Genomic DNA, 18,470 nt, shown 5'->3' on the forward strand with positions numbered 1-18,470 from the left:
GTACGAGAGTTTCGTCCCTGATGAGCAGCTCCAGCCCAAGGACTATTTATAGAGGCAGCTCCTCTGCCAGCCTGCCCAACCAGCTGGGTGTGAGTGACAGAGCTGTGACTGGGCTCCTAAAACACTGAAATGGCCACAGGCTTTGGATCAACCGCTCAGAGAAGCTGGACCGAGCCCTGGGTAAGCTGAAACTCAAACCCTTGCTGAGCTATGTTTCCCCATCCTTTCAGGGACGTGCAAACTTCCCACTCCATCAGACAGACCATGGAAGCAACACTAAAGAAAGTCAGATCACACAGGTAATAAAACATCCAGAAATGTTTAATGCAAGAAGGTTGGTGTTCATTGGCACTCATAAATAAGAGACTTTGTTCAGTACTTCACAGCTAAAGCCCTGTTACACTCCCCAAGCAGGAACTTGTGAGAAGAGGCAGCTGCAGGGGATAATTTCAGTTGTATCACGACTTGAATTACCACCCTGCATCAGAGAGGGTGAAGTGAGAATAATCCCACACTCAGGCTTCGGGATTGCTCTCAGCACTGGGCGGAGGCAGGTGCTTTGCTCCATTAATACCCCCTGGTTTTGTTTCTTACTCTGTTGCTAAATTTCTGTAGTGAAAGAGCTGGGAGGAGCAGGAGCAGGAATGGGAGGACAGTTTACCCAGTACCTGACGCAGTTACCTGCCCCAGGAGGAGGGGCTCGTTCCCATCCCTGCAGTCCTCGCTCCTCAGAGATCTAACTCTGTCCCCAAGTGCTTTGGCTGCCAGCAGCTCTGACAGTGGCTCCTTTGTCACAATGGCCCCAGAATCAATGCTGGGCTGTTCCTGAAATACCAGAATTTGCTGAATGCATTCAAAAGAAGCAGGGATAGTCCAAAGAGTTTGAAGAACAGAAGAGCCCCACCGCTGAAAACCTGCATTCTAACCAGTCCTACAACTGGGAGGAGTCCAACCTGATTTACTGACAGCTCAGTCCCCATGCAGTCCCTGAATGGTGTTCTTGAATGAAGAGTGGCTATTTTATAAAGCTCACTTATATTATCACACTTCTACTACTAAATTAAAACAGCTATGTCTGCTAGCAATGAGACACTCTACGTGTCTAAGACCATATTTCACCTACACATGAATCCTGTGTCTGGGTGAAGTAGTAAATGTGACATTTAAAGCAGGTACCAACACTGGAGTGTCACATTTTTCTCTAAAAAGAACAAAAACTTGTGTTGGGGAGATTGCAATTTGGAAGAATTCTTGAGGTGGAACATTGCACATACCCCCCCTGCCCTCCCCACTTATGGGCAAAGTCAGTATCAAAAGCTGAAATTGCCCACCCAGCCTTAAAATTGTTTCTGAGAGCTCATTTGCAAATATAGCTTATCATTTAAAGAAAAAAAAAGTATTAGGAAGAAAAAACCATGAAGTTGCAACATTATCAAAGAGACTTCTTTGTTTGCCTTCAAGTTAAACTGGTGAAACTTCATCCAATACCAAAACATGACCATGAAGCTCCTCAAGGAGGATCTTGGATTTACTTCTACAGCTGAATAAGAGTGCTCAAGGTGTTCCTTGCATGGAGAAAATTCCATGTTTTAGAGCAGGTGGTATTCCACATGACACTTGGCACACTTAAATGTCCTTATAGTTACTCCATAGTCACTTTTGTCCATAAATATTTTCTTAAAACCAACACCCAGATATTAAAAGCCTATTATTTCAGTACTGGCTGGGGTGAGCAATGGAAATCTTCTAAGTCACTGTGACTTGCTGGCATAAAAATGCCCTTTGAATTAGCTATTAGTCTGATTATTGTATTTGCATTTTAATTTTATTCACAGCAAAGTGAAGTTCAGAATACTTTAAAGCTGCTGCAATATCTGAGAGGGCTGTTAAATTATTAGGTAAAGCTGGAAATAACACAAAACATAGAATGTCAATGACATGACTCGAATATCAAGATAACTTTTGAGAATTCCACTGGGAAAGAAAATTTATCCCTGATTTTGAGCTGAATTGTAGCGCAAGAGGCACTTGCAGGCCACATCCAGGTGTGTGCCAGGCAGGGTAAGCTGGAGTGGAACCAGTGGTACTTGTAGCATTGAAAATAGAAAGTGCTTTCCATAAAAACAGACTCATGTCTCAAAGTGCTTTTAGTTTATCTGTGATAAGAAACAATTCTCTACAAGTTTTTACAGTTATCTTACAGTGATTTTCAGCAGGTTTACCTAGGAGGAAGAGTCTCTGTTTCTAGTTTCAGCAAGTAGGCTATTCCCAGCTCAGGTCAGCTGTGTGAGGCTGCTCAGTCTGGAAGCTGAAGCCCCCTGAAGGCTGCTCCAGCTCCCAGCCCTGCACGGCACCAGCGGGGAGCAGGGGCTGATCTGCCCCACAGCACCCCGAAAAGCACCGAGGGAAGGAGCGGGAGCCAGCTCCCCCCGGGGTGTCCCTGCTGACACCCCACAGATAAACACAGTCACACTGACATTCAGCTCCTCGCTCCCCAGACCAGGCACGTGGAAGCCGAGTCTCAGTGGAACAGCTAGCAAGGACACTTTGGGGGTCACACGGGTGTGAAGTGGCAAGAGAACTCTCAGGGAGAGCACCTGGGCGAATCGCTGGCACCCGCCAGCCCAAGGAAAAGGATTGCTCCGTGTCCTACATCTCCAAACTGCGTTTCAGCCTTCCAGCCAGGCCTCACAGCCTGCTTCCTCGAGGAATAATTACCAACAGAAACATTTACAGTGGCCAAAAGGCACAGCAAAGCAAGGCCCCTGCTCCCGAAGCTGCTCCTGCATGGGGGCAGAGCCCGGCTCAGCAGGACAGGCACTGAGTGCTCAGAGCTGCGTTTAAGGCAGAAATTATTTGCTCCAAACTCTTGATAGACAGCAAGGGTCAGGATCTAGGCATCCTAAACTCTCCTCCTATCCCACTGGCCTCACATTCTTATTTTAATCCCTGACATTTATCTACACACTGCTTTGCTTCCATTCTGCACATCTCTCAGTTGGTTTCTCCCTGCTCCCAAACATGGTGGAGTTAAACCAATTAAAAAACAAACCGCAATCAATCTTTCCAGTGGTGATGCTCTTTAGAGAGAGTTGAGGATGCTCTTTGGCTTTTCTAGACAGCCTATCAGGCTGCAATTGTGAAAATAACCCAGGAGGGACAATGGGAAAGAGGGAAATCACGTTTGCTCACGTTAGGAGGCAGCAGTCCGCCCTCCGCAGTAACAACTCTCCATGGCAGTCTTTTGAGAAAAGTCCAGGCTCAGGCTCGTTCCGCACCTTCTCCGTCAGCAGCTTGGAGCAAGTGCATTTTCAGGCTGGCTTGGGGCCGTCCCTGGTGCCCGTGGAGAGGGAAAGGACCAAGCCAGGCACCTTCTCGCCCCTTCGTGGCCGCGGAGCCGCCCGAGGCCCGGCCTACCGGTGGCTCTGGTGGGCGTAGGAGATGGGCTGGCGCGTGCCCGGCCGGACCGTGAAGGTGTTGGAGGGTCCCCCATAGTGCGAGGTGCCGTGGGCAGGCCTGCAGGGAGAACAGAGGGGCGGTCACCCCGCGCCAGCCCAGGCACAGCTCGGCACTCGTCAGCACCACGGTGATGGATTTCACCGCTCAGGTGAGGGATTTCACTGCTCAGGTGAGGGATTTCACCGCTCCGGTGAGGGATTGAGGGATTTCACCGCTCCGGTGAGGGATTGAGGGATTTCACCGCTCAGGTGAGGGATTTCACCGCTCCGGTGAGGGATTGAGGGATTTCACCGCTCCGGTGAGGGATTTCACTGCTCAGGTGAGGGATTTCACTGCTCAGGTGAGGGATTTCACTGCTCAGGTGAGGGATTTCACCGCTCCGGTGAGGGATTTCACCGCTCCGGTGAGGGATTTCACCGCTCCGGTGAGGGATTGAGGGATTTCATTGCTCCGGTGAGGGATTGAGAGATTTCACCACTCCGGTGAGGGATTTCACCGCTCCCCAGGGAGGTGGGGAGGGATGTGGGCACTGGGGTCACAGCTGGCACCAGGAAGGAGCCGTGAACGATCACTGCCCTCGTGAAGGATCACTGCCCTCGAGCAGCAGCCAGGAGCAAGCCCGAGCCAAGGGGCAGCGCCTTCCCTGGCACTCCCAGTTCCATGGGACACCGAGGACAGGGAGGGGTGGGCTCGGGGGGCACGTACCTGCTGGCTGTCAGCACGCTGGCGGGCGAGAAGTCCCCGTTCTGCCCCTTGAACTTGGGCTCGGCCGCGGTGCCGCCGTATGCCGTGGGTTTCCCAGCCGCGTCCGTGGACGCCCGCCGGCCCTGGGCGCTCGAGGGGCCGTTCCTGTGGGGAGGGCCCAGGCGGCGAGACCCCTCCCCGGGCGTGGAGCTGAACCCCCCGGGGCCGTAGGAGGAGAGGGTGCCCGAGGCCCGGGGGGCTGCGGCTGCCCGGGGGTAGGAGCTGTCGGGCTCCGACATGTACAGGCGCTTCTTGATCAGCGGGCGCGGGTTGGGGCCGTGGCTGGGGAAACTGGTGGAGCTGCTGTAAGCCGGGTACTGGGGTGTGAAGTCGCCGTTCCTCCAGCTCTTCTCCGAGGGCAGCGGAGCTGCTGGCTCCTGGCTGCCCCCGTAGCTGCGGCTGTAGCCAGCCCACCTGTAATAGCGCGGCTCTCCTGAGCCCCGGCTGCTGTCAGGGACGCTGGGGCACTTGCGGCTCTCCTCCCGACTGGGGAGGGGACCCTCGTCCGCCTCGTTGCTGAATTCGGGGGGTGGGGGGATGATGCCGAAGTCCAGCGCCGCGTCCCCGTTCTCCTCCTCGCTGGGTGTTCCGTGGCGGGCCGGGCCGGGCCGGCTCGGCTGCCCCGAGTCCAGCAGGCCCCGGAGCAGGCTGGAGGCCGCGGCTCGCCGGGGCCCGGGGGGCTGCGCCTGGCCCGCCGCCCGCGCGTCCCGGCCCTGCTCCGAGGAGCTGGAGAAGGACGGGGCTTTGCTCCCGCTGGAGCCCAGAGACGGCCGAGGCACCACGGTGAAGGAGAAGGGCTTGGACTCGTGGCGGAAGAAGCTGGGGGTGATGGTGTCCAACGAGGCACTGCCGAGTCTCAGGGCTGGCTTCGCCCTGAGCGCGGCCGCCCCGTCCCCACCCTGGCGGCCGCGCTGGGCACGCTGCCGGGCCGCCAGCAGCAGGGCCATGGGCGAGCCGCGCTCCACGCGCTCCCCCGTCACCGGGTGGATCAGCACCTCCTCCTGCCCCGCTCCCGAGGTGTCCGGGGGGCTCCTGCCCGAGCTCCCGGGGCAGGGCGGCTCGGCTGAGCCCGGGGCACAGGGCGGCTCGGCCGAGCTGGCCCCTGCCCGGTGCACTTTGTACTGGAAGACGGCCGAGCTGGGCTGTGGTGCCGGGCTCTGTGCAGGGGACACAGGGGCTGAGGAGGGGCTGGGAGCTGGGGGCTCCTCTGCCGGTCCCTGGGGTGGCTCTGGGGGACTCACGCTGCTGTTGAGGGACCCAGGAGCAGGGCTCACGTCCTCTGTGTCCTTGGCAGCAGCAGGAGCAGGATGCTCCTCGTGATTTGTCTCATCCTTCTCCACAGCAGCCGCCGGGGCTGGGAGCGGGCTGGGCACTGGTTTTGGCACCATTGGGTCACTCGTGCCAGGAGGGCTCTTCCTCAGGTCAGGGGGGCTCTTCCTCACCTGTGGGGTGCTGATGCCATTCTCCACACCCTGCTTCTGGCTGCTGAGCCCTGGGGCAGGTTTCCCCTCTTTCTTCAGGGACAGCACAGCCTCCAGCTCGTTCCTGATTGTCATCACACTGCGGGGCTGTGTGTCAGGGTTGCTCTCCGGGGCAGTGACTGCAGTGCTGGGAGAGCCCCCAGTGGTGCTGGGGGGGCTGCTGGGCGCCTCTTTCTTCTCACTCTCCCCTCCCTTGGACAACCCCGTGTCCTTCCTGGCGGGCTGGGGCTCGCTGAGCCCCGGCTCACGGCTGCCAGCGCGGCTGGGACCACTGTCCACGGGCCGGGGAGCGCCCGGCCTCTCCAGCGGCCTCTCCTCCCGGCGCGGGGAGCGCAGCAGGGCCGAGAGCTCGTCCCGCAGCTTGTTCAGGTTGTTGGCGTCCTTCCAGTCATCGTCCTTCCAGTCATCCTCGCAGGTCGGGTAGTCCGGAGGAGGGAGATCCAGGTCGTTCGCAGTGAGGGGTTCTGATTTCAGAGGGGAGTCTCTCCCGGCTGTTTTCAGCTGGGGAATCTTCTCCCCCTCGGAGCCCGGCAGAGGGGACCGGCGCCCGGTGGGAGTCACCCCTTGGCCAAGCCCCGGGCCCGGCTTGGGGCTCAGTGGAGGGGGCACAGGCGGCTTCCCAGCGCCCTGTCTGAGCCCGGAACCCCTCTGCTCGCCTTCTCCCGGCCGCGTCTTGCCCGCAGCTCGGATGGTGAAGCAGGGTGGCAGGGCCGGCCGGGCGTGAGGCTGCCTGGGCACGGGCTCCCGCTGGCCACGCTGGCCCTCCTGCACCGGGATGGACGAGGAGCGCGCCGGGGCTGGCGGCGGCACCTTGAAGGACCTGGGGAAGGTGAGGTGCGGCTCGGGCTTGGGCTGCAGGCTCTCCTTGGGGCTGGGGGCTGCAGGCGCCCCGGCCTCGGCGGGGCACAGCGGCCCCTCGGCCTCCACCTGCCGCGTGTTCAGCACCGTCTCCGACTTCCACTTGGACAGGCCGGGGCCGAAGGGGTCGCAGGCGCCCGGCGGGGCTGGCGGGATGAAATCTGGAGGAGCCGGAGTGCTGGGGGAGGGCAGGGCAGAGGCGGGAGGCGGCGGGGCTGCCGTGGCAGGAGGCGGTGGCACCATCTCGGGGGGCAGTGGTGGTGGCACTATCTCCGGTGGCAGTGGCGGCGGCTGTGGCACTATCTCCGGTGGCAGTGGGGGTGGCGGCGGCAGCATTTCGGGGGGTGGAGGGACCGGCGAGGCCAGAGGGGGTGACACAGGTGCCGGAGGGGGTGGAGGGGGTACCGATGGCGGTGGGGGGATGTCTTCATCCAGGTCATCCCCATCGAGGGCCTGCGGGCGCAGGTCCCCCGCCGAGCTGTACATCCGAGAGTTGCCATTGAGCTGGGAGCCAGAGCCTGCAAGAGCAGCGAGAGCACAGCCGGTGAGACCTCTCCTTCAGTGCTGAGCCAGCCTGGCCTGTGCCCAGCGTGCCAGCCCCTCGCCAGCCTTGTCTAAAACTTCCTGAACTGTAACAGCCACTCTGCCTCACCCCTTAGGAATTAATTAATTTTCAATGACTTCAAAAAATAATTAATAACAGACTCTGTTTCAGCATGAAAATAGATGAGCAGCCTGTCTGCTCCGGAGCAGGGAACACACACACTTCCTGCACAGAGAACATCCCTTACCAAGAGCTGCCTTTTCCACAAAGTCTTCTGGCACCGACGGCGTTGGCACAGCCACCCCATGGGATTCTTGGGCGTTCTGCAGGAGTTGAGAAAACAGAGCTGTCAGTCTTACAGCCAGGATCAGAGCAAAGGGCTGACAAGCAGCGGGTAATTTGTCCACACAAGCCCTGATGGGATCCAGGGCAGCGTTGGTGATATGGAGGTCCCTGTGGAAGCCTCTGCTGACAGGGTTTGAGGGGATGAGTGAAGTGATCAAGGCTGCACAGGCCATGGACACAATTCCCAATGGTCAGAAGCAAGGGCTGGAGAGGAATTCGGATATTTCACACACCCCTGGGGCTGCCCAGCACTGCTCCCAGTGCCCTGAGCAGCTCCCCTGGGATCGGTGGGTGCCCTGGTGGGTATTTCTCTGCAGCAAGCACTGCCACAGCCACGCACACACAGACCTCCAGCCTCTGGGGAAACTGGCACCAGCATCTCTGGGGAAACTGCTCCTTGTGTGGTTTGTGTTTTGCTGGCAATTGCTCCCTCCGCGTTCACGCTGAGAACTCAGCAGTGCCTTTGGCCGGTGCAGGACCGGCAGTTTGGCAGCCTGCACATCTGGGGGGTGCCCGAAGGGTGATTGCAGCCGCCCGGTGGGACACTGGGGCAGGCTGCCTCACTCACCGGCAGCAGAAGCCTCTCCTGCCCCTGACTCACGGCCGGGGCGGCTCGGGGGCTGTCAGAGGGGTACGGAGCTCCGAGGGAGCATCCAGCCAGGGACACGCCACGGGCAGTGCTCAGGGACACACAGTCCCATTCCCAGGCTCCACATCCACCCCCTGCTCACCCCAGGCAGCTGTTTGCGCTGCCAACAGCCCTCGACAAGGAAATGCCACCCTGCCATCAGCCTGCGCCTCTCCCCAGCCATTTCCTGCACACTAAAGCCTGGATGATGACTGAGCCCCTGCCCTTTGCCTTTCTCTGCCGTTATCACCACTTTTACATCAGATTGCCTCGGGATTCCAAAGTCTCCTGGATCAAAGGTCAGTTGGATTTGTCCATCAGCCCCATCCAGGCTCAGACACATCCCAGTCACACTGCCCTGGCTGGGGGGCTCGGCAGCTGCTGGGGCAGAGCTGATTCAACAGCAGCACCTGGGCGCCTGTGGAGGAGCCCTGGGATGCCCCAGCTTTGGCCAAAATAACAGGAAAATGCACATATTTCACTTGCTACATTCATTACCCTGCAGATGACCAAAGATCCCCTATAACCACGAGGGAATGAGGCAGTTACAGGTGACCCAGGAGTGAGGGAATTCGTAGCCCTGGCATTGCACAAAGGACCAGACAACTCCGTGCTGATGGAGAAGCCAAGGGCTGCAAAGGCATGAGGGCAGACCCTGAGCTTCACCTGAGAGCCAGAGGGAAGACAAAGGCCAAGAGAGGCACTGGAAGAGCTGATAGTTAAATTGTCCAGAGCAATGAGCACCAAAATCACACAGAACAAACCGCGGCAGTTCCCATTTGCCGTGGAAATCCATTGCTGCAGGTTTGCCCCAGGGCAGCTGCTGGTTTGCAGGGGAACAGAGATGTCTGAGCTCTGCAGCATGTTCATCACCTCTTTGGAGGAGTGCAAAGGGACTGGCAGTCAGAAGAGAGCAGTGCAAAGCTGCAGGACACAGCCACACTTCATAAAGGAGTAGGAATTTTGGATGTGTCATTTCCAACTGGGCAAGCCTGTTCATCACCAAAACCTTCTGTGGCAGTTACTAATGCTCAGCATCTCTTCAAAACCACCCATCCCCACGTCATGAGCTGGCTTCTAAAATGGAAAGCATCCCCAGCACGCTGCCAGTCTGCAGAGATGGTTGGGCAGATTGTTGCCGGTGTTTGCTCGGGTGTGGCCAGCCCAGAAAACCTCCAGCTGATTCAGGGCAGGCTCTGGGTGCTGTGCCAGGAACCTGCATTTCCAGTTTGTGGTACCTGAATCAGATTCGTGCCTGCTGAGGATCCCGAGGGGGGAAGCTTTCACTGTAACCACCAGGAATCACTTTTCATCCCTGGAACAGAGTCAGACGTCCCCAGTGGAGGCAGCCTGCCCATCCCCAGCTCCCACCCATTCAATGGCCAAGGATTGAGGCTGCCCACTAGAAAAGCCACCCCAAAACACAACTGCTGAGCACCCTGGGGTCCCAGAGAGGCCGGGAATGTCTCTGAGGATGAAGAGCTGCCCCCAGACTCCTTGTTTTAGAGCTGGGGCAGTGTGGTGGTTTGCTGAAGGAATGGATTCCCCGGGTCCCCGCAGTGCTGGGGGAGGGGGGGGACAGCGGGGGGACGCCTCTCCGCAGCCCCGGTGGGACAGCCCAGGCTGGGGAAGGAGGTGCTGCTCGGTGGGGAAGGGCTGCCAGGGGGATGGAGGCTGCTCAGTGGGGAAGGGCTGCCAGGTGCAGAGGCACAGGGGCCGCGGGGCAGGGCGTGAGCATCCTCCTGACTCACCGGGAGCTGCTCGGTGCGTGGGGGAAAGGGTTAAGGCAGGAGCTGCAGAACAGCCCCGCACAGGTGTGTACCTGGGGTAGGTACGTACGTGGCAGCAGAAGAGTCCGTGCCAGATCAAATCATGGTCAAACCTCACCAACACACACTGGTCCTTCAAAACGCCACCTTTTCCTACCAATTCCTCAGTTAAAGCTGGTACTGTGGAGAAGCCCAGGTTTGTGAGGCACCCCCAGGAGGGAAAAAGAGCCCCAGGGCCAGCTGTGCCTCCGTGGGCAGCAGCAGCACCAGGGTTTGGGTGACAGCCCTGAGGATTTGTCCCGGGGGCATTCCTGCTGTTAACCCCTCCACCACTCGCATTCCATCAGCAGAGATCTCCTCCTTGTCCAGACCAAATTTAGGATTTTACTGCCTTCTCTGACCTGCGGGTATCACTTCCTTTAGCTCCTGACACCTCCAGAGCCTCTCTGAGCACCCTGCCCTAGTGCCAGGGGTGGAACAAGATGAGTTTAAGGTCCCCTCCAAGCCAGACCCGGGATTCTGTGCGTGCTGTGTCCCTCTGTGCTCTTTAGGGGATAAAACCTCTGGGAAGTGCTGCATGGGGTTCCTCAGAGCAAGCCTGGCTTCTGGAGGTACAGCCACCCCAGGCCCTCTGCTCTGGCTGTTTTGCTGCTGCTGCAGCCCTGGTGCCTCTGCAGGGAATGGTTTTTCATACAGAGATTGAAAAGAATCATCCCAGCACAGGCACAGCATCACCTCATTCCTCTGCTGCAGCAGGACTGGGGTCAGCACTGCTGGCTCCAGCAACACAGCTGATCCTGGCACAGATCCTGCCAGCACCAGGGAGATAAGCCCCATCTATCATCTCCGTGCTCAGCAATTACGTTTTAATTGAAAATGCAAATCTGACGATGCTCACGCCTCTCCCCCAGTGCCTGGGCCGTGTCAGACCAGCCTGAACTCAGATCACCTCCCAGTCCCTGGTGCCCAGCCTCAGTACAGAGGGGTTCTGCTTTCCAGTTCTGCCCTCCCTCGGGCAGGGCAGGGCAGCAGCTGCTCCCGGCCACAGCTCCAGCCCGGACTGGCACTCACCAGGGGCAGGAAGGTCAGCAGCGGCCGGACCCTGGGACGGGGCTTGAGCGTGGCAGTGCCGGAGTCTGTCACCGTCCCGAAGCGATTGTCACCGTAATAGACCTCGATCACATCACCTGAGGGAGAGGGGAGAGCAGACCGTGAGCAGCAGCACCAGTCTGGGAACCGGTGAGAACAGCACGGGCACCCTGGCGGCTCCAAGAGAGCTGGGCAGAGCTTGCTGCAGCAGCTCCCAGCACCGGGCAGAGCCCATCAGCCCCTGAGGAGAACCTGGCTGGCCTGGAGCTGAGTGGAAGACAGGAGAGGAAGTCCCCTGTGTGCAGGACAGGCACTCACAGACCTGTCACACACCTGCAGAGACAGAGAGCCTTCCCTGAGCCCTGCAGGAGGAACCCAGGCAGCTCAGGAGGAACAAGGGGCAATCCTGGCTGAGCACAGGGAGCCTTCCCTGAGCCCTGCAGGAGGAACTGGGGCAGCTCAGGAGGAGCAGGGGGCAATCCTGGCTGAGCACAGGGAGCCTTCCCTGAGCCCTGCAGGAGGAGCCCAGGCAGCTCAGGAGGAACAAGGGGCAATCCTGGCTGAGCACAGAGATCCTTCCCTGAGCCCTGCAGGAGGAGCCCAGGCAGCTCAGGAGGAGCAGGGGGCAATCCTGGCTGCTCTGAGCAGCTGGAGTTGAGGGGCAGGCAGCAGCAGAGCTGACCAGGACAGGGACAGCTCCTGCCCTTCCTGCCCCACCGAGCACTGGCATCCAAGCCAGAGGCAATTCCAGGTGCATCCAAGCCAGAGGCAATTCCAGGTGCAGCCAAGCCAGAGGCAATTCCAGGTGCTTCACAACACTTGCACACTCCAGCCTGCTTTGGGTGACTTCCCACAGGATGCCACCATGCCCAGGGGACACAGCAGGGCAGGAAGTCACAGGGCCCTGCTGTGACAATCAGGAGGAGCCGTCAGGAATTCCTGGTTCCCAGCCTTGTGCTTTCACCTTGAACCACACCTCTTGAGCCGATTTATTTCTGACAGTGAATAAAGCTCATAAAATTAATTTAATTACGTTCTTTGTGTCTGATTAGCAGCATGAATTAACAAGCAGAAATACTGAAGCACGTAAACCCCACCTTGGCTGGAAGGAGATACACAAATAACTCGTAGCCAAGGAGACCGACATGAAAGAAAATCAGAGGGTTTGAGGACGGAGGGGGAAGCAACAACGTGGCTGTGATTGAAGGGGAAGCTGCAGGAGTGCTCCCAACAACAGACTCTGAGAGTGAGGAAAGGGGAGAAGAAGAAGGATGGGCAGAAATCAGGAGGAAGCTCCAAGGGAAACAGCTTTACACCAACTCTAGAGAAAAAGGAGGAGGGCAAATGCCTCTGTGTGCATCCCCCCGAAGGAAATCACTTGCATGAACACCTGGAATGGAGAACCTGACCACACCAGGGGCTGGGCATGAGGCAGCACAGCCTCTGCTGAGGCACTGGAGGCAGATGAATTCCACACAGCCTTCAAACACACCACAGGGCCCAGAAGCTCCTCAGCCTCTCCCTTCTCTCGCCCACCACCCCCAGAGTATCTGCCCTGCTATCACTGCCCTTCCAGGCAGCCACAGCTTCCCTCCCTCACACCAGCCTTCTCCCACTACAAGTGATTCTTCTCCCAAAGGACATTTTCTCCAGCTTTCAAATCACCAATCAGCTGTGCTTCAGCCAGCCTGCTCCTACCAAGACTTCAGCACTTCCCTGCCTGAGAGGGACCCAAAAGCACTCAGGAGGAGCTGCTGGAGTCCCAGAGAGGATAGAGGTGTCAGCAAAGTGCCTGGAAGTGTTCAAGGCCAGGCTGGATGGGGCTTGGAGCAGCCTGACCCAAGCCTGGGCTTGGGAGGTGTCCCTGCCCATGACAGGGAGTGGAACGAGATGAGTTTTAAGGTCCCTTTCCACCCAAACCACTCTGTGATTCTGTGATGATTAATTTTGTGAGCAAAGAGCAGGAATTAAGGCCAAGACAACAGGAGAGCTTGGACTCAGACAGCCTGAGCAGCGACAGAGTAGTTCTGAGACCTGAAACGATGAGTTTCCTACTTAACAAGTCACTAGGTAAACCCAGTGAGAAACTGGATTAAAGATCACAAGGACTTTGATCCTAGATTACTAAGCATCGCTACCCTGAATGCTTTAATTAAAGGAAAATGAAGTGCTTGTAGTTGTGTTTTCTCTGCTAGATAAACAGGACTTGCCTGCTGGGAGCCCATCAGCAGCAGGACCTGAGCTCTGCCAGCCTCCTTTCCTGGAAGGAGGCAGCAGGAAATGCACCCTTGGAAGCTGTGGGAAGCAGCTGGCTCGAAGCACTGGCCTTGCTTCGGCCACTTGCTGACACTCAGCCTGTCCTGGAGACACTCGTGTTTGCTCTGCCATGGGAAATTACAGAGACAATTTGCCACGCATGTAATGGAACTTCTTCCTCCCCGGGGGTTGCATCACCTGGAGGAGGCGCAGCAGGTTTGAGCCGGGGTATCCACAGCTCCCAGGAGGAGGAGGAGGAGGAATCAGTCACTATATTCAGGAATCTCTGAGTCAGGGACATGCAAACCTACACCCATTGCACATTGCCCAACTTGTGTTTACTTTGTATGAGAAACCAAGGTGGGGATCGGCAGGAGCAGGGGACTCCTCCAGGCACGGAGCCCGGCAGGAAATGTCCCAGAAACAGGGCCAGGGCTGGGGCTGCCCCGCAGGACGAGCTGTGTGCGGGCTGGGGACAGCACAGCTGGAGCTGGGGCTGCTGGACCCCTGGGCTGATGTCCCTTGGCTGATGTCCCTTGGGCTGATGGACCTTTGGGCTGATGTCCCTCGGGTTCCTGGCCCCCCTTGGCTGATGCCCCTCTTGGCTGATGCCCCTCTTGGCTGATGCCCCTCGGGTTCCTGGCCCCCCTCACCCCGCTGCCACTGTGTCCCACTGTCCCCCTGCCCCTGCACCCCCACCAAGCCAAATTCGGGCAGAAACACCTGGAGGATGCTGAGGAGCGACTCCCCAGGTGCTCCTTGGGCTCAGCTTTCGGGATTCCCGGCTCTTCCCCTGCAGCCTGCCCCACACCTGAGCACAAAGCTTTTGCACTGCAGGAACGCAGCCACGGCAATCAGGCTCCTAACAAGCAGACACAGCAACTTCTTTTCTTTTTTCTAATCCAAACCACATCAGAGAGAAGCTTGAATCCTCCTCAGATTTACGACAGTTAGAAATCAGCAATTTTCCTTCTAGGTTGCAGAGTTGCATGAAACTCCCCGTCACATTTTCATTTTATCTTGGTTTCAGCAGCTTGGCCTTTGGGGTGTAACCACCTCGCAGTTGCTTTCACAGACAATACTTCACCCTGCACAGCTCAGCAGGCAGCACTTCCATTTTTTTAATCTTGGAAGAGTTTGCTGGGCTCTTACAGCCACCCAACTTCATCCACAAGCTGCTATCTTCTATCTACCTGGCTCCATTACTATTAATTTGGCTCCCTCCTACATGAGCCTGCAGGGCACCGTATTGCAATTAAAACCACAGAGAAACACAAATAAATCCCGAGGAATATGCAACCCTCAGCTCCCTCCTCGCTCACAGCCTGCGAGAAACAGGTTTATGAGTAAATAACTCCAACCTGGGAAGGCGCAGCTCAAACATGGCGTGGGAAAGCGCGAGGGGAAGCAACAAAACCGAATTTCAGCCTCTTTGAGCCGAGTTTAGCCCGGCGGGAGCGCAGCCGCCCGGCTCAGTGCGGAGCTCCGCGCCCGCTCGGGGCTGGGCTCGGGGCACGGAGCGCTCCGGGCACGGAGCCCCCGACCCTTCCTTCCTTCCTTCCTTCCTTCCTTCCCGGGACCCCACCCGAGCCCGCGGCCGCCGGGGGACACTGACCGGTGCCACCCGCGCTGTCCGAGGTCACCTCCTGCGTGAAGATCCAGGGCGGGTTGGCGGCGAAGAGCGAGGCGGCGCTGGGGCCGGCGTGGCGCTTGCCGAAGAGGCGGCTGAAGGTGCCCTGCACCGAGTGCGCCTGCTGCTTCTTCATGCTGCCGAGCCGGGCGCTGCCGCCGCTCCGGGCCGGGCATCCCGCCGGGACGGGACGGGAACGGGGCTCGGGGGGGCGGGGATGCCCCACCCCCGGCCCGCCCTCCGCCCGGTGCCCCGCTCGGGACCGGCACAGCGAGCCCGGCCCCGAGAGCCGCGGGTGGAGAGCGGAGAGCGTCCCGGGGCGGCTGCTGGTCCCGCCGGAGCCCCGAGCCCGCAGAGCCCGCTCCGGTGCCCAGGCTCCCTGTGCCCAGCAGCCTCCCTGTGCCCACAGCTTTCCCTGTGCCCAGCCTCCCTGTGCCCAGCCTCCCTGTGCCCAGCAGCTTTCTTCCCTGTGCCCAGCAGCCTCCCCGTGCCCAACAGCCTTCCCTGTGCCCACCCTCCCTGTGCCCAGCCTTCCCTGTGCCCAGCAGCCTTCCTTGTGCCCAGTCTCCCTGTGCCCACCCTCCCTGTGCCCAGCCTCCCTGTGCCCACCCTCCCTGTGCCCAGCAGCCTCCCTGTGCCCACCCTCCCTGTGCCCACCCTCCCTGTGCCTCCCTGTGCCCACCCTCCCTGTGCCCAGCCGCCTTCCCTGCCCTCCGATACCCACACCCGCCAGGCTCTGCCCTTCCTCTCCCTCCCGTGTTCTCGGTCCCTGCAGCTCCTGCCGGGCCAGGAACGCGCGGTGAGCCCGGGCTGCTCCGAGGCTCACTGCTTCGGATGCAAAACCCACAGACAGTTTCACATCCGATTGTCTGGGAAAGCATTGGACTTGACCCCAAAACATTTCTAGGTACAAAAGCAAATTTCCAGCACTGGTAATGATTTTTGTGCCATGCAAGTAAAAATTGAGAGTTCTAGCAGCAGTAATGATTTTTGTGCCATGCAAGTAAAAATTGAGAGTTAATGAGTAACATTGTATACTAATAAATGCAGAGAATTCTGGAGAACTTTAAACCCAAAATAGTTGTCAAAACATTAACTCTGAAACACAGCTTCCAACTTCAGGTTAAGATCTTGCACCTCTTTCTACCTCCACCACAGCCCGGCCCTGCCACCCCCAGCGACGCTCCCGCCTCAGCCTGGGTGGCAGGAAAACGTCACGGAGGCATCTCGAGGTGGATTTATCATCCCACAGAGCACAAGCTGCTGAACCCTTCTGCCAGGGCTCCTGTGCACATTCCCAGCTGTTTGCTCCTGATGAAAGGTGTTTGTTCTTCACCTTCCACCTCCCAGCGTGGCGCAGACCTCCCCTCGGAAGGGCAGGAGCAGCTCAGGAGCAGCACGAGCAGCAGGCTGGGTGTGCTGCTGGCTTCTGAGAGGTGCAAACTCCACAGACACGGGAAAGCTGCCAAGCTGAGTGCCTGGGCTGTGTTTTCAGGAAGGACAACTGTCACTCCTGTGTGATCGAGGCCACACAGCAAAAGGGACTGGTGGGCTGGGCACAAAGCTCAGGAGAGCACTTGGGAGATCTCCAGCAGATTTTATGGCATAGAAAGAGCCATGTGAGCACTGCTGTGATGTAACACACCACAGTGTGAGGCTGCCTTTGATCCCAATACAGGTAAACACCCCAGAACAATCTGCTTTCACATCAGGGTGAGGAGCTGCACCCTCAGATGTGGATGGATGTTCCTGCTGCACTCGCAGGTGAGACAGGGTTTGTGCAGCGAGGGCAGCGAGGGCCGGAGCTGGAGGAGGAAGGGACGTGAGGAGAAACCTTCAGGTGTGCCTGCAGAACAGCAAACAGCTCCCAGGGACAGAGGAGCAGCTCGTGCCTGTGGGGCAGGGGGTCAGGGTCAGGGTCAGGGTCAGGGTCAGGGTCAGGGTTAGGGTCAGGGTCACGGTCAGGGTCAGGGTCAGGGTTAGGGTCAGGGTCAGGGTTAGGGTTAGGGGTTATATTTAGGGTTAGTGTCCTGCAGAGCCTGGCCCTGCCCAAGGTGCTCCCAGGGCTGTAGATCCTGTCCCCATGGCTGAGCCCCTGCACTCCTCCGCACCCCTGTGACATCCCGACCCTGGTGACACCCCGTGGTCACAATGGCCTGGCATCCTGAGGTCACAATGCCAGCCCTGACAAGCAGCCCTGCCCAGGGGCAGTGCTGGCTCCTGCCTCTGCCCCAGGCAGTCCCACCTGCAGGGCCTCCATCCTGAGACAAGCTCAGGTGGGTGTCCCAGGCTCACGGCTGGCAGCAGGGTCACTGTCCCACCACGTCCCCTTCCGTGGGCTGCAGGTCCCTGCCCCAGGGCGACAAGGTCGCAGTGATGTCAGTGAGATGCTTCATCCCATCCCTGCTGTGCAAATCCGTCAGCGCTGTGCCCCGTGGTGCTGAGAGCTCAGGGTAGCCTGGGATGGCTCTGGGATGGATCCAGGGATGGCTCCAGGGATGGCTCTGGGATGGATCCAGGGATGGCTCTGGGATGGCTCTGGGATGGCTCTGGGATGGCTCTGGGATACCTCGGGGATGGCTCTGGGATGGCTCAGGGTGGGCAGCTCTGGCAGCCAGGCTCTGCCAGCTGCCCAGGGAACTCCTCCCTCCCCAGGGAGCACCTCTGAAACCTTCCTGCTTCCCTGGTGACTGAGCCAGCTTTCCCTGGGACCCCCCTGGGGATTTGCTTTGATGGACACCAGGCAGTTTGGGAGGGATTAGGGATGTGCCTACGTAGGAACGGGTGCAATAGGATTAGTGGGACTCTTCATTCAGGCACGGAGCGCTGGCAGGGCCAGAAATAGCAGCAGGACCTTAAGCTGGTGCTTGCCCTCCACCAGGCAGGGCTCACACAAGCAGGTGCATCCAGCCGGGCAGGGAGGAGGTTCTGCAGAGCCCCAGGTGCCCCAGAGGGCGAGCAGGAGCCGGGGGCAGCCCCAGGGCAGAGCAGAGCCAGGGTGGGCACGCCTGGCTCAGACCTGCGGGTGCTGCAGGGGCTGGGGGCTCCATGCCCAGCCAGGCTGGCTCCTCCTGGCTGAGTCTGCATGACTTAGCAATGGGCTGCCAAGGCAGCTCCCGCCTGCCCTCCACACCCCAAATCCATGATTTCAGTGCTCCTGCTGGGGGGTGCCCGAGCACCAGCACAGTCGTGTGTGTGCTTGTCTCCTCCAGAGCGAAAATGGCCAGGGGCTACCAGCACACACCTGGGTGAAACCAGCAGCTTCTGAACAGCTAATTTGGGAACAGGGTGCCCAAACCTCACTGAAATGGCTGTGGTGGTATAAAATCTTCTTTTGGGGAGCCAAAATCCCATTATTTTATCCCCTGGGGAAAGTGAACTGAGGTTTCCTGGCAGCAATGACCGCTGTGTGCTGAGGTCCAGCCTTTCAGGCATTTGCCATCTGCCCTGGAGAAATGAGTGACAAACGAGCTGGTGAGCTGGTAGGGATCTGGTGATTCCCCTCAAAGGCTTTAAGGAGATTTCAAAACAATTTGCAGGTATTCCCCTTCTTAATAGATTTAGGAGCCAGGGAACAGAAATAGCACCGAGTACGTCACGGAAAGTAGGAAACCTCTTTACAAGGTTAAAAATAAGCAGAGCACTCATTTAGGACAGGCAGGAGTAG

General features: G+C 58.5%; 1 protein-coding gene across 1 annotated transcript; it reads right to left on the minus strand.

Moving 5' to 3' along the window:
* Positions 1–303: 303 nt before the first annotated feature.
* C26H6orf132 (chromosome 26 C6orf132 homolog) lies at positions 304–15,198 on the minus strand. The gene is made up of 5 exons (XM_030291917.4): positions 14,789–15,198; positions 10,900–11,015; positions 7,334–7,409; positions 4,165–7,060; positions 304–3,516 (listed from the first exon to the last, which is right to left on the minus strand). The coding sequence occupies exons 1-5, from the start codon at positions 14,937–14,939 to the stop codon at positions 3,414–3,416; spliced, it is 3,342 nt and encodes a 1,113-aa protein (XP_030147777.4). The 5' UTR covers positions 14,940–15,198; the 3' UTR covers positions 304–3,413.
* Between the last annotated feature and the right edge of the window lie 3,272 nt (positions 15,199–18,470).

Source organism: Taeniopygia guttata, chromosome 26 (assembly GCF_048771995.1).
Source record: "Taeniopygia guttata chromosome 26, bTaeGut7.mat, whole genome shotgun sequence".
NCBI classification, from domain to species: Eukaryota; Metazoa; Chordata; class Aves; order Passeriformes; family Estrildidae; genus Taeniopygia; species Taeniopygia guttata.

Excerpts from the sequence above, each read along its gene's own strand:
- C26H6orf132 (XM_030291917.4), bottom strand. The coding sequence starts at position 14,939 with ATGAAGAAGCAGCAGGCGCACTCGGTGCAGGGCACCTTCAGCCGCCTC. Across the intron at positions 11,016-14,788 it reads GGACAGCGCGGGTGGCACCG|GTGATGTGATCGAGGTCTAT; the intron begins GTCAGTGTCCCC and ends CCTCTCCCTCAG. Across the intron at positions 3,517-4,164 it reads AGCGTGCTGACAGCCAGCAG|GCCTGCCCACGGCACCTCGC; the intron begins GTACGTGCCCCC and ends TTCTCCCTGCAG.